This window comes from Thunnus maccoyii, chromosome 19 (genome assembly GCF_910596095.1).
Source record: "Thunnus maccoyii chromosome 19, fThuMac1.1, whole genome shotgun sequence".
In the NCBI taxonomy this organism is placed as follows: Eukaryota; Metazoa; Chordata; class Actinopteri; order Scombriformes; family Scombridae; genus Thunnus; species Thunnus maccoyii.
Window position 1 is genome coordinate 24,695,406 of NC_056551.1, and position 16,139 is coordinate 24,711,544.

Consider the following 16,139-nt stretch of genomic DNA (forward strand, 5'->3'; position numbering starts at 1 on the left):
CAGAAATGTTTATGTTTATGAATATTAGCCCATAAATTATCAACTTAAATATCAAAGTCGTAACTGCATCAGAAATCCAGTATCTGTTGGGATATAAACTGAGGCTTTATATTCTTTATTAGGCCACATTAACAGCTGCTTCTATTAATTAATTTACCACTACCTATGAAACAAGGTCATGTGACCATGAGTTGTATATTCATATGTATTTTTATAAATATTTATTTTAGTTTTTTATCTTTATTGGTTTTAAACTTAGAGGCTCATACATGAGCAGTATCATGTGATATTTCACTGTTTGAATGTTTGGTAATTTAAATATATTCATTAGCCAATAAGATATTTTTCCATATTTTATCTAGTTTTTATCACTTGTATATTTTTCTATGTATTTTTTGTTAGGATGTTTATTTTACTATTTTATAGATTTTCTTCTCTTTACTACAGTTGATGTTTTTGTTCAAAATGTTCTGTAATAATAACTTTTATAACTCACAGGTTTTCTTTAAGTTTATATTCAACTGATACTGGATTTTTGAGGCCAATATTGATATTTAAGGGTTAAAAACTGATTATAGATGAGCTTGTATTTGTTTTTTAAAACGTGAACACATAGAATAACATTTTTCATAAGGATCCCTTAAATTTAATGATTAAAGAATTGTAACTAAGATTTACTGAGCCGGACTTTTTACATTTGAAAAATAAACTAAAACATAAAAAATCTAACTAAACAGTAATAATGTTGATGCTAAAAGTAAAATTAATTAGTGATAAAACAACATAACCTGATATGATGTAATGAGAAAAGTCTCTTGTCAAAAGTGTATAATTTGGTATGTAATGAAATAATGAAAAATAATATTTTTTCTCTTACAATGAGAAACTGAGCAAAACCTGGAAGCAACACTCGCTGTAAAAAATATATATATATATATTCATGGCCAAGTCAAAATGATGAGATACTTAATCAAAATCATGAGTAAGTCAAAATTTGGACTCAGTATCTCAGTGTGTCAAAATTTGACTTACTAGTATTTTTATCAGGCCCAACTTTTCATTTTTATTTATTTTATTTTTTCTTGGCTCAAATGGGCTTCCATACAAATGAGTCAACATCAGATGAAAACGTCTAAAAAACCTGCAGATATTGATGTCAGTGTCAGTACAGTTGAAACGAAGCGTGTCAACTTTAACCACAACGTAAAAAATGACCATTAAACCAGTGAGAACACGTGACGTCACTGGATCCTGCAGCTGGTTTATATTCCAGATGTTGAATTGAGGAGAAACGAACGAGACGAGGAGCAGCTCGTCCAAGCATCCGTCATCGCCTCCATCCGTCCTGAGCATCAGCTGCTGCCAATTCACAATGAAAGATATTGACGATTGATAGGGAAACGCCTGCTCTGACATCACAGATTGAGGTTTAGCAGTGGTGGGAAAAGAAGTCAGTTTATTTAAATTTAAGTATAATTTTGAGGTACTTATTCATTACTTGAATATTTCAATTTCATGCTACTTTATACTGTGATATATTGTAGTTTTTACTCCACTATATTTATCTGACAGCTGTTATAGTTTATATTCAAAACACGATCAGTGTTTAAAATACAGATTCTACTACCCAACCTTCTATAAAATAAGTAAAAACAGTAAGATGTTAATTATTATTTAATGCATCAGTAATAATAATCATGATAAGCCATCAGGTCTGCAGTTACAAATGTTAGTCAAACATTAATTAAAAGCCATCAGCAAATGTTACGTCACCTGTTGTTATAAATGTTAATAAATCATTAATTAAGTGTTCACATATTAATGCATTAAGCTGTAAAAGTTAATAAACTGTTTATAAATGGATATTTTGGTCCAGATGTTCCTGCAGCTCGTTTCTTTTAAGGTAAGTGGTCAAACAGTCCGCTGGAGTCTTTCTGATGAAGACGAGCAAACTGTGCTGCTGAAGGGGGATTTTCCACAATCTGGTTCTTATTAAGGGCTCATAAAGCATTTGTAAATGATTTATTAACCATTAATAAAGCCGTCAGTTACAGCGTATAAAGGGCGCTTTATCAGAATGTAGTACTACTGTTACTTTTAAGTATTTAAGTACTTTTTCTTTGTAAAACTTTCTTGTGAGTATTTCTACATTTCTAGTTTTACATTTTGTGTAATTCACTTTCTTACAGAGAGATGAAAAGATCAATACCACTGTCAAATTAATGTATGTATTTTAATGGGGTGGACAAAATATTACGAACACTTTTCAGTGTAATTTACTCCAGTACACCACCATTAACCACGATGAGCTTAATAATAAACATAAAGTAGAATTATCACCTTTCTGACAATGTCAACAAAAACTGAAAATGTATAAGCTTAAATATAAAAGTAAGATTCATGGCAGAGTTGTTGTATTGCATTAGTTTGCACAGGTGTTCCTAATAAAATGATCAGTGAGTGTAAAAACACGTAAAACAGCAGTTATCAATACCGTAACCACGTCCACCGTCGTCATGTTTAATAACTGTCGTCCTGTAAGATTGAACAGAAGTGAACATGATCAAGAAATGACAGTGAAGTAATAACAACAGATTCCAGACTAAAAATGTGGTTTTAACAATCAAGTCAGTTGTATTTTTACAGTCCACCTGCCAGAGAGGCTTCACAGTCTGTACAGCAACTTTAATACCAAAAAGCTTTTAAAACAGCAAAATAAATGGAAGAAAGCTGCTCTTCATCAGCAGCGGTGGCGAGAGAGGCAGCAGACAGTCTGAGGGATCAACCGGGGTCGACTCTATGCATCATATCCAGAAACACGTTTACAACCGTGTGGTAAAAACTGATCTGGAAACTGGACGCCGGCGCAGAGACCTCAGAGCAGGAGTGATGTGAAATATTTTCTTTGTTCCAGTTCAAACTCTGGCAGCTGCCATCTGAATTATCTGGAGCTGATTATTAGACTTTGTGCTGCTGGTAATAACAGCACGGACACGCTTCTCTGCATCTCTGGCTTTTTGTACAACATGAGCCTGTTCTTAAAAACCCTCACCGGTCCAGTTAAAGTCCCCCTTTACACTCAGAAACTTTACTCCTCTCCGGTTGGATTATTTGAGCTTCTCTGTGCAGAATCATGTATGTATAGGTTGTTTTCATCTGCTGAAAGTAGAAACTTTCTCTGAGCTCATTGAAAATCTTGATTTTTTTTAAGGGGGCGGGGCTACAAGCAGGATTTGTGACATCACAACTGGCTTCCAAAAGATTTTTAGATAATTTTTTTTTTAATGCAAAAACCATATCAGACACTAATTATTATACAAAATATAGTATTTATATACATCTTAAAACATGTCTGGAGTCGACAACATGGTGGAAAGTAACTAAGTACATTTACTCAAGTACTGCACTTAAGTACAATTTTAAGGTACTTGTACTTTACTTGAGTATTTCCATGTGATGCTACTTTATTCTTCCACTCCACTACATTTCAGAGGGAAATATTGTATTTTCTACTCCACTACATTTATTTGACAGCTTTAGTTACTTTTCAGATGAAGATTTGACACAATGGATAATATAACAAGCTTTTAAAATACAACACATTGTTAAAGATGAAACCAGTGGTTTCCAACCTTTTTGGCTTTTGACGTCTTACAAAAAGCAGTGTGTAGTCGGGGTCACATTTCACATGTCTATGAGTTGTTAACAGCTCCACCAAATAAACTTCTCACATACTTTCATTTCAATAAATATTCAAATGATCCAATATTTCAGCAAAAATCAAAGATTAGAGAAAAAGTCCAAAAAACTGAAAACAGATTTGTGTATCAGAACTTTGTTTTTTCTTCTTTCCTCTGTGGTTTCCAACCTTTTTAGCGATGTCAGTTAAAGAAATCTGATTTATTAAGAATTTTTGCAAACTAGCAACTAAATATGAATCCAGCTATAACGAGCATGCACTTAGCAACTAAACCAACCTCACACTTTTTTCTTATAATTTCTACCAAATTGCACCTCCTTCCCCTTTAAATACCTGTAAATTACCGCAACACTTTCCAGGAAGGTAGTATAAAACGAACGGACCTGTGCAGTAAAGTGTCCTCTCTGCTACCACCACTCTTCCTCCTCACATTCACCAGGAGGGACTCCTCCTCCTCCTCCTCACCTCTCTCCCTCAGCTGCAGCTGTCAGTCAAACAGGTCCTCACATGTGTCGGAACAGCCGGCATCCATTATCACAACCCCCCCCCCCCCCCCCCCCTCTAAACCCCCTCCACCACGCTGACACACTTTCCGACAACAAACTCTCCTTAATTCTGTTGTAAACCAGAGTTTCATCAGATTATCGATGGTTTCACATCTTTAAACTTCTCTCTCACTTGTTTTCTTCTGTGGTTTGATCTCAAGCTGTTCTCCAAAGAGGGCAGAACCCCCCCCCCTTCCTCCTCCTCCTCCTCCTCCTCCTCCTCTCCTCGACCTCCCTATGCCTGCAGATATTTATAGAGGACTCGTCTGTCAGCTCAGTCCTGTTGCTTGTCACTGTATGTGTATGTGTGTGACTCTATTTCTGACTTTACTGCTACATGCCCCACTCAGTCTGTGTGTGTTGCCCAGAGTGTGTGGTGGTGTTTGTGTGACAGTGGTTGGGACTCTCTCTCGTTTGGCCTCGCAACAGGATTTGCTTTTAACCATCCGGATCTCTGTTTCTTTGCCGTTTCTGAAGGTATGCTGATGTGTCTTCGGTGTTGTGCCGTCCTGTGTCCGCTAGAGATAGTGACATTCTCCAGGTTTTATTTATAGACGGTCTAAGAGAGAGAGAGAGAGAGAAAGAGAGAGAGAGAGAGAGGCCTTGTGTGGTACAGTAACCCCCCCGGCTGTGATTTTTTGACATTGGCTTCAGACAGAATTTAACACCGTACAAGCTCAGACGCTGGAACATTGGGGTTTTTATGGTTGGCTCGATTTTTTTACTGCAAAGTGCATTTCTGTCTGATGACTCATTAGGAGGAAATTTCTACAGACTCCTAATGGTTCATAAAAAAAAATAAAAATAAAAAAAAAGCATTCAGGAGCTGCAGTGTTAAAGGACAGGTTCAAAATTCTTCAAAGTGTGAATATGTCATACTGACCATTAGAAGATCCTTTTGTAGTGCACTTACAATGGAGGCGATGGAGGACAAAACCCACAGTCCGTGCTAATATGAAGCTAATATGAAGCTAATATGAAGCTTCAGCATCCAAATGAGTCAAATCAAGTAGATATCTTTCAACGTTACAGTCTTTTTAGTGCTAAAGTTCCTCTTTTTGTTACTATACTTCCACCGCAGCTCAACAGGGAAACACTGTCCGAGGAAACACAAAGAGTTTGAGAATTTGATGCTAAAAAGACTGTAAATGTGTCAGATATCCACTTGATATGACTAACTCAGACTGCTGAAGCTTTTAAATGACTGTGTGGACACACTGTGGATTTTGGCCTCCATCAATTTAAATTGAAAGCACATTTGAAGGATCTTTTAATATCCAGTATGAACAGGAGGAATGATTACAGACACCTGACTGTTGTTTTAAGACACACTTGAAAAATTGTGAATCTGCCCTTTAAGGTGTCGCCTAAATTGTAAAATATGAATCTTAACCTTCATGTCCAAAGTTTTCGGTTCATGTCCTGGGTGACACGAGGCCTCCTGTCCTGTTGAAGCCAGTTGTAGAGTTGTTTACAGAGACGTCAGTCGCCTGATGTGGCCTTTACAGGCAGAGGCTGCGATTTCAAAATGTATGTTCAGGATCAAATGTAGTTGACGAGGTGAAGAGTGGTAGTTAGTTTATTTACTTAAATCTTTTTTCCATGTGTGTCTTAAAACAACAGTCAGGAGCCAAAATGAACATTGACACATGTTTTTCTTGCTGTAATCATTCCTCCTGTTCATACTGACCATTAGAAGATCCCTTCATGATGCACTTACAATGGAAGTGATGGAGGAAATCTTCCAAAGTTATAGCTGTTATAGCACAAATTTCTCCCTTTTTGTTTCTGTCCTTCCACATTAGCTCAACAGCAGAGGGACATTTACACCAAAAACACTGTTACCCGACTGGTTTAACTGCTTAAGCTTCATATTAGCTTCAGATAAACTTTTAAATACATTTTTTGCACAGGAGGAGGACTGTTGATTTTGTCCTCCATCACTTCCATTGTAAGTGCATTATGAAGGGATCTTCTAATGGTCAGTATGAACAGGAGGAATGATTACAGCAAGAAAAACAGAAGAATAAGAATAAAAAATTAAGTTAGTAATTCTTCCCGAGGATATAATTATTATCTAAACCTCTAAGTTTTCTTCAGTATGAAAGTAATCCAGAGTTTCTGTACATCCGTGTTACACTGCAAACAGCTGATTCAGCACTTTTAATGGAAACTATTTGACAAAATGTAAACAAATCTGGTGTAAAATCTGGCTCTGAAAGAGAACAGCAGCACCTACCTGTAGCTGACATCACAGCAGCACATCAGACGAGTCTCCTGATGCTTTTATTTTGTTATGTTGTCATACTGGTTCGGCTCTGAGATCATACAAATAAGGGAAACATACGAGAGATGAACTGAAACAGAATTTTATTTAACAGAGATTAGTTTTGTCCAATTAAGATAACAAATAATAGTAAGATAACAGATGAGGCGGGCAGATGGAGCTACTGCCAGACTAACAGAGGAAATGCTGAAGTAACTATACAGGAAATCATCATATAACCTACTGGGAGACAGTGGCCAGCTCCCTCCACTTCCCTAATGGTCTCCAGCTCCACCCAACCAGGAACCAGTAACACTGAAACACACACACTCGAGTCCTAACAGAGGCGAACAGGCCGACGTGTCAGTGTCAGCATGTTTCCATCTGTCACATCAGCCAAAACTCAAGAGATCCATTTTAAAATACAAGGCGGTGATTTAAATGACAGCTGGAGCAGCCAAGTTAATTTAATTTAGTTCATCGTTACTGGGGTGGAGCTGAAAAATGACCCACAGACCAGATTAAAATCTCCCCCACCTCCCCTGCAGACATATATCCAGTGTGAATGATGGCAAAACTGCAGCCTGTCAAACCAAAACAAACAGCTAAAAGATGCTAAAATGTTTTAAAGTCACTTCAACTGACAACTTTCACACATTTGACCTGTTGTTAATGTAAAAATGTTAAAATACAGCTTTAAGGCCACATTATACCAACAAAATCCTTCTTTTAACATTTCCAACACTAGCATTTGATGCTTCATTGCTGTATAATAATAATAATAGTAATAATAATAACAACAACAACAACAATAATAATAGTAATAATAATAATAGTAATCGTAATAATAATAATAACAATAACAATAATAGTAACAACAATAATAATAACAATAATTACAATAATAATAGTAATAATAATAATAATAATATCTTTATTTGCAAAGTATTTAACATTGTCTGCACATTTATAAACAAAACACACAACAAATGCTCATATGATTAATCAATAATCAACAATAATTTTTAAGTTATAATAAAAAAATAATAATAAACTTTATTTTTACATCACTGTTCAAAACAAAGTTACAAAGTGCTTTACATGGTTAAAACATTTAAGTGCTTCAATTAGGCAGTAAAATCAGACAATTTAAATGAATCAATTAATTAATTAAATAAAACAGGAAATAATACCCCTAGTATAAGATTTTATTCAATAATAATAATAATAATAATAATAAAAACGACAAAATAACAGTAGTAATAAAACTATGTGGTATCTATTAAATAAATGCCTTTTTAAAAGATTTCACCGATTCTGCAGGTTTTTATAAATTAAAGTGTGAAAATTAAACACATGACGGCTACATATAAAGAGATCAATAAGGAAATTAAACTCCTGTTAAACTAATGCTGAAAGATCAAAAAAAGCACATTTATAAAAGTACGTTTTTTAGAAGAGATTTAAAAGTGTTGGTGAATCTGTGAGTCTCAGATCTTCTCAGGTCCTGAGTGAGGGGATCTGGTCCTCCTGTTTAATTAATCTGGAGTTTGGATGGTAAGTAAAGACCTGCTAGAAGATCTGAGGCTCCAGCAGGTCTGCAGAGTACGAAGTAGCCGCTTTAAAGTTGATCAGTAAAATTTTAAAATCAATTCTAAAATGGATAATGATGTCGTCTGTTAAAATACGTTAAAAGCTGAGCTGCTGCATTTTGAACCAACTGAAGACCTGAAAGTAATTTTGGACTGAATCCTGCAAACAGTGGTAGAAAAATACAAAGTATATTTACTGAAGTACTGTACTTAAGTACAATTTTAAGGTACTTGTACTTTACTTGAGTATTTCCATGTGATGCTACTTTCTGCTTCTACTCCACTACATTTATTTAACAGCTTTAGTTACTTTTCAGATGAAGATTTGACACAATGGATAATATAACAAGCTTTTAAAATACAACACATTGTTAAAGATGAAACCAGTGGTTTCCAACCTTTTTTGGCTTTTGACGTCTTACAAAAAGCAGTGTGTAGTCGGGGTCACATTTCACATGTCTATGAGTTGTTAACAGCTCCACCAAATAGTGATTTTTCCCTCTAAACTTCTCACATGCTTTCATGTCAATAAATGTTCAAATGATCCAATATTTCACCAAAACATCAAAGATTAGAGAAAAAATCCAAAAACTGAAAACAGATTTGTGTATCAGAACTTTGTTTTTTCTTCTTTCCTCTCCCATTAATCATCTCACGACCCCTCAGATTTATCTGCTGACCCTTTGGAGGGGCCCAACCCCTAGGTTGGGAACCAGTAGACTAAACTAGCTAACTGTATATAAAGTAGTGTAAACTAGCTCCACCTCCAGCAGCTACAACAGTAACATGCTGCTCTAACACTGATGCTTCACTATTAATAATCTAATGATGTCATATATAATAATATATCAGTCAGAGGGACCAAACTAGAATCCAGAACGATGCCACAGATTATTCACTAAGTCAAACAAACGATCTCATGTTACATCTATACTTGAGTCTCTTCACTGTTGCATAAAGGATCTTTGAGCTTTGCATATGTGTCTGATCTACTTCACCGTCACTCATCAGCTCTCTTAGATTAAATATGCTAAACTTCTCTCTGCTCAAGGTGATCGAGCTTTTGAGGTCGTTGCACCTAAACTGTGAAATACTCTGCTCGCACCCTGATGATCTGCTGATTCTGTGGATTCTGTTAAAAAGCAGCTAAAGACACACCTGTTGAGACAGGCAGGGTTACCTGAATGCACCATGTCAGCATTTTATCTTTTCATTGTGTTTTTTCTTCAGTTTTGCACTTTTTAAATCACGTGACTTGGATGGTTCATCTGTTATGATTTCTTTCTTTTGTGTATACTATATTACTCACCAAACCACTACTGCAATACTTTAACTACATCAAGCTGCTAATACCTATGTACTTTTACTGTAGTAGGGTTTTTCATGCAGGACTTTTACTTGTAATGGAGTATTTTTACATTGCTGTCTTGGCTTGAATACTTCTTCCACCTCTCTCAGGATTTACACAGACTAAAGCGTCCAATATAATGTTGTGGCGACAGGTAAAAAAAAACTCACAAAAGTGTGATTTATGACAACAAAACGAAAAACAAAGAAGGTGTGAACTCTTGAGGAGGCAGTTTCTTATAAAAAATAACAAGAGACAAAGGCTGTGAAGCATCCCGGTAATGGAATAATGTATCACCGTGTTTGTATGTATAATAACTCAACTTGTCCCTGACTGATGTGTGTTCTTTTACTCTCTTACAAAGGCAAAAGTAGAAAAAAAATGAACACTTTTCATCATTTTTTCACAGCTGCTGGAGACAAACTGAAGCCTGATCTGTCACTTCCTTCACTTTCAACTGTCCTTCTCTGCACACACTCGCACCGCCACCACCGCCGCCACTCTGACATCACATCCTGCTGACATCACCGTGACCCCCCCCCCATCTCCCTACCCCCCCACACATCCCTGACCCCACCTCCACCCCACCTCCTCCTCCAACCATGGCGCTGTCTTCACGCTTAAAACTGTGGGAGAAGAAGGGAGGTGCAGAGTTGTTGCATGCTGTGTTAATTGAACATCTAATATATGTGTGTGTTGTTGTGATGTAGCATTGATTACATAGTGATTGGACCTTCTGTTCTAACCCTGAATCATCACGGCATGTCACTGTGAAGCCCGCCTGCCGGTGTTATTAGTCATCCTGCATGTTTTAGCCGACACGTTTGAGCTTTTTAAAGCCGCATAGCGTCACCGACATTTGTGGTTTGAAGCTTTTAGACGCTGATATTTCTGTTGACGGTCAATATGTTTTGTACAATCAATAAATAAATATCTTTTGAGACCCTTTGTAGGAAGCAGCTAAGGTCATTTGGCACTTTAGGGCTGCAACTAAGGATAACGCCTTTAAATATCTTGTTTTGTTCGACCAACCCTCCAAAATAAAACCCCCCACTCAGTACCATTTTGTGACACTGAAACCTTCCACTAAAACCTTTTCTAATGAAATTCTGAAGCAGATCAACCAAAAAGTTCACAGCGTGCCATATTTCAGTGCAGCTTTAATAAAAAAAAATAAAAAAATGCAACCGTGGCTGGCACCATTTGTCTGGTTAGTCATCCAATACACAGTTTGATAAAAGCATTTTCAAGCACACTCGTGTGGATCCTGCTCTAAATTTGGCGTCAGGATTGGACTTATATGAACCGAACGAGGAGGAACGTTGAAGTGGGGGGAATGGATAACAAGGCTCATGCAGATTTTTAACAAAAATTTTACTGACATGTGCAGCTTCGTTCACTGGCTGATCATGTCTATGTTGAGCTCTGTGTCGTCCTCGTACAACTGAAAGTGTTATAATTACTCAGCTGCTTCTTTCTCACTGTTTCTCATGATTAGATATTGTAGCTTGTCACAGACTGAAACAGCTGTCCCACTGACCTTTCTGATATTCCCTATTGTGCCAGCAGGTGATATCTATTAGCTAAATGTCAGGCCTCAAGCCATCTCTCTGTCTGGCACTTCTCATGCCCTCATTATACCCGTCATATCCGCTGACTCATATTTCCTTGTAAAGTTTGGGAATACACTGGAAAACTTGTACTCAACTGTGAAAAGTTTTGGAGATTATCGTCGAGGACGACGGGTTTCGACACTCAGCCCAGGAGGAGGAGGAGGAGGAGAGATTTGGCTCAGGCTTCCTGAATTCTAGTAGATAACAATCATCGATCATATCTATTACCTGCATTGTTACCGGCAGGCCGGTGCAGACACTGTCAGGTATCGTAGCCGAATCAAAGCCACTAATCAGAGGCTCTTTTTTTTCCCAATCTCAGCTTGACGAGCAAATGCAGTGAATGTGCAGAATCCTTGTCTTGACGTGCCTCTTCGTTATCCCCTCCCTGTTGGTTTCTGTTCACCCCAAATGATAAACTACCGTATCTCTCACTTAACTCTGGTGGTATCTAGTCATGCAATTAGTTTCATCTGTCTGGGGTTTTGAGATGTCTGACTCTGACATTTCAGACACAATGGAGGTGAATTAGATCTCCTTTGTGATGCTCACAATATGGACAAAATGACATTTAAAAACATTCAAGGGTAACATGTCTCTTCATAAACAGCGTCCTTGTTGTCCTGGGTCTTCTTCTTTTATAGAAAGTGAAAACTGCTGACTATGTGTTCTGTGGATTATCCAGCATGGATGCTTCTGGAGTTGCTGTTGTTTTTTTTTAGCCTCGCTAACAGTGTGTGACTGAAATATCTCAACAACTGTTGGATGGATTGCCATGAAATTTTTGTACAAACATTCATGGTCTCCGGAGGATGAGTTGTGGTAACTTTGGTGTTTCCTTGACTTTTACTTGAGCGCCATCATCAGCTTTATGACCAAATACCTGATAAACTAATGACATCCCCATTAGCTTCAGCTGTAGTTTGTGTTTAATGCTAATTAGCAAATGAGCTAAACAAAGACAGTTAGCATGGTAAACATTACACCTGCTAAACATCAGCATATTGGAAAGAAAGTGACCAAACACTGAATTATAGCCCCCAAAATGTAATGGACTGAAAAAGGCAACGTTTCAGTAATAAACAAAATGTTCAGTCCAATAAATCTTTGGGAGCTACAGTTAAATAAAGAAGGTGCAGACAATCTGCATCCAGCTTAAATATGGCAGGTAATGTGCAAACAACTACTGTATGTGTTTGTTTAAACATTAGCATGTTAGCATTGTCAATGTGAGCATGTTAGCATGCAGGTGTTAGCATTTAGCTCGAAGCACCGCTGTGCCTCAGTGCAGCCTCATGTTAGCATGCTGGTGTTAGCATTTAGCTCGAAGCACCGCTGTGCCTCAGTGCAGCCTCACATAGCTGCTAGCATGGCTCTTTGTCTTGTTATAATGCGATGTATGAACATGGATGTATGGATGTTTACATACCTCACTATTTATTTAAATACTGCAACAGTTTTATCTTCATATTAGCTGTGGGCTACAAAGTTGTAGTTTATATTGTACATTAAGGAATGTATAGCCATATTTTCATAATACATGTAAGGTATAAACATATTAAAATCTCATATGTCAAAAACACATTTTTATTTTGAATATTTGGGTATATATTGAGCAACATAAATATTATTATATATGGTAAAAAAAATACTTCTGCCACATATTTGCACATATATTTGTTAATATATGTGAAAAACAGATATTTGATAAGAGAATATGTCCATATATCTTGCAAACAATGCATGCTGCTCATGTTTCTTTAGAAACTTAATTTAAGTAGTTGCATTTAATTCATTCAACTCATTATTTAAGTCAGAAGAACTCATAAATATGAGTTCTGTAATAGTAGTAACATAAAAACTAGAAATTTTAAGTTGAATTAACTCTAAATTTTAAATATTATATGTTTAAGTTACGTTAATGAGAAAATATGAGTTGGTTCTGCTGAATGCTTGCATGATGTTTTGCAGTGTGTAGTGAACTCTATGTCTGGATCCCACAGTGACTTGCTGTTTTCTGTCTAATTGTACCTGCATCGATCAATCAATCGATCGAACTACAGATAAAGGAGGAGAACACGCCGGCGACCACGGCCGAGCCTCCTCCACCGCTGTCAGCTCTGCCGGGCGGCTTTCTCAAACAGCTGGTGAGAGATTCAGAGAAGGAGACCAAAACCAAAGAGCCAGAGGTCAAAGACGAGAAGCAAGTGGGTGGTTTTTCATTCATCTCAATTCCAGTCAGTTTTTGAAGATTCTTAAAGAAAAAGTTTGACATTTTGGAAAATATGCTTATTTGTTTTCTTGCAGATAGTTGAGAAGATTGATATGACTCTGATACAATAAATATGAAGCTTCAGCCAACAGCCAGTTAGCTTAGCTTAGCATAAAGACTGGAAATGGGGGAAAATGGCTAAAAACTAGAGCTACTAACGTCTCTAAAGCCTACTCATGTGTTAAACCACAAGGTGATGTTACTGCCCTTTGGTAGGGGGATTTTGTTACCTTTGGGTAGAACCAGACCAGCTGTTTCCACTTGTTTTCAGTCTTTACGTTAAGCTAAGCTAATCCGCCTTGTGTTGAAGCCTCAAATAGTGTTTCCCTCCCCTTCAAATATAGTTTACCCTACTGTTGCCTGCTGTGGTTGGGGTTAGGGCAAAGGTTAGGTGTGGTTAGGCGTCGTAGAGTAAACTGGTCCGGGATAAGGTAAGGTTGGGCTGAGGATACACCTGGTTGGGGTACCCAGACTGGACCTATAAAAATGAGATGTTGGTGGAGTGTGTGGGATTTAGGCTGGACCATTGGAGGAGTGGGGATGCAAGCAGGCTTACCGGACTCTGACGATCTGAAGAACACCAGACCCTCCAACCGCTGCTTCCTCCAACGTGCTGTTTCCATGGCGAGCCCAAACTGATGTCCGGCCTCACCAATCTGACTCAGTGTCCAAGTTAAATTAAAACCAAACATCCTGATAATGAAGGGAAGTCAGACACTACGCTAGTTCATCAATCAAGGCCATTTCTCAGTGTCCTCTGATCAATGGGTGCTTCCAGAGACACACAAACCCAACCTCCTTCATCCAGTCCAGCAAATGAATGAAAAGCATGTGAATTAGTTTGAGCAGGGGCCTCCAAACTGTGATATCTCTACACCTTAGCAGTGTTATTGGAAAATCTACATTAGGGTTGAAGATACTTTTGGACCACATCTTGAGGCTGAAGCACCTTAAAGTGCCACCAACGGCCGCTAGATGCTCCGACTGACTCCCATTCAAAAAGCCTCAATTTCTCTCTATGTCAACAAGTCATTATGGTCTCAATCTCTAAATTCAGGCCCTCTAATAAGTGTGCTGGTGGTCATTTTTGGAAATGATTGCTCCATTAATAAGATTTGAAGACTTATAGTGGCTTTGATGTCTGCCGTAATTGATAGTTGGCTCATCTGCTGATCTCCCTGCCTACGGGAGTCGGACAATTGTTGCAATATTTCACTAAGTTTAGCCCCGTTAGCACAATTAAGCTAAATTGTTCGATTGTGAAAGGCAACAACCCGCCAAACAGAAAAGATGAAAGTCTGGGCTTCAGACTGGCTCCAATTAAACCAACAGGCGATGTTGCACCTCGCTACATCCATCTCTATATACTGTACAGGTTATAGTTTAGGCTCAGGTCAAGATAAGTGGAAACAGACTTTAATAAAACACCGACTGCTAGCTGTAGCTTCATATTTAGCGTATAGGTCACCTGACTCTTGGCAAGAAAACAAATAAGCGTGCTTCCCAAAAAGTTGAACTGTTCCTTTAAAGGACCACACTGATTCTTGTGTTTTCCCCCTGCAGCCCAGCAAACTGAGCGACAACCTCGTACAACAGTTCCTCCTCCCAGACCAGACCCCTCCGATCCTCGAGGCCGAGATGTCCCTCCGGGCCGAGAAGCTGATCAGCAACAGCAGGCAAGGCCGCAATTCAGCCCAGTCGGACCACACGTCCTCGCCTCTGAGGCACATCGTCAGCCCCGACCCCGCCAATAGACCAGAATCCAGACCAGCGGTAACACCGGAGCCGCCGCCAAAGCAGAAACAGGATATGACGTCACAGAAGGAGAGCACGAAGGTGCCGCAGGCTGAGCAGAAGAAGGAGGAGAGGATAGAGAAGGTGCAGCAGGTGCAGAAGAAGGAGGAAGAGATGGAGAAGAGGCAGGAACCAGAGGGACGGCAAGCAGATGCAACCATAACAGAGCAGGACAGGAGAGAGGTACGAACGCTGCAGTCATCAAGTACATTTACTCAAGTACCCTATTTAAGTACAATTTTGAGGTATGTGGTACTTTGTAGTTCTACTCTACTATAATTCAGGGGGAAATATCAGAGTTTACTACCTTTATTGGACAGCTTTAGTTAAAATTTTACATTAAATAACACATTACACTATATTATTTAAGATTAATTCAGCAGTTTCCAAACTTCACATAAAATCAGTGTGTAGTTGTATCTCATTTGAATGATTTCAGATAAAACCCAGAGAGGTAAAACCCCCATATTTAATAAAAATGCAAAAATGAGAGAAAAGTTCTGGAAAATGAATCTAAATGTATGTATCAAAACTTTGTTTTTTCCTCTTTCCTACACAAATGATCATCTCACATTCCTCAGATTCATCTTGTGACTCTTATAAAGTCCCGAAGATCAAATAACAACAATAAAATGCTGCTCATGCACTGATTCATCAGTATTAATAACATACTTTATTAAACGTATTTAATACAGTCACAGCCTGATTTTCTGCAAAACAAGCACTTTACTTTACAAGTAAATTTACCTGGTAATACTTTTGTACTTTTACTGAAGTAGGATTTTAAATGCAGGACTTTTACTTGTATTGGAGTATAGATCTGAGTACTTCTCCCACCACTGATGTTATTTATCATTTAAAAGCAGTACGTAAACATCTATAAATGGTTTATAACACACTATAATGTAGATATAAGCAGATATGATATATAATATTTTATTAGTCAACAACTATAACTCCTCCTGTGGACATACATAAGTGTTTGCTGCTGTATAAACAGATAATGAAT

At 37.8% G+C, this 16,139-nt stretch overlaps 1 protein-coding gene across 1 annotated transcript in view; it reads left to right on the top strand.

Moving 5' to 3' along the window:
- Positions 1–14,901: 14,901 nt before the first annotated feature.
- The window catches only part of LOC121885296 (unconventional myosin-XVIIIb-like), a 51,460-nt gene continuing 50,222 nt past the window's right edge, over positions 14,902–16,139 (top strand). The window contains exon 1 of the mRNA XM_042394619.1: positions 14,902–15,313. Coding sequence (XP_042250553.1) covers positions 14,975–15,313 — 339 coding nt within the window. The 5' untranslated portion in view covers positions 14,902–14,974. The remainder of the gene's footprint in view (positions 15,314–16,139) is intronic.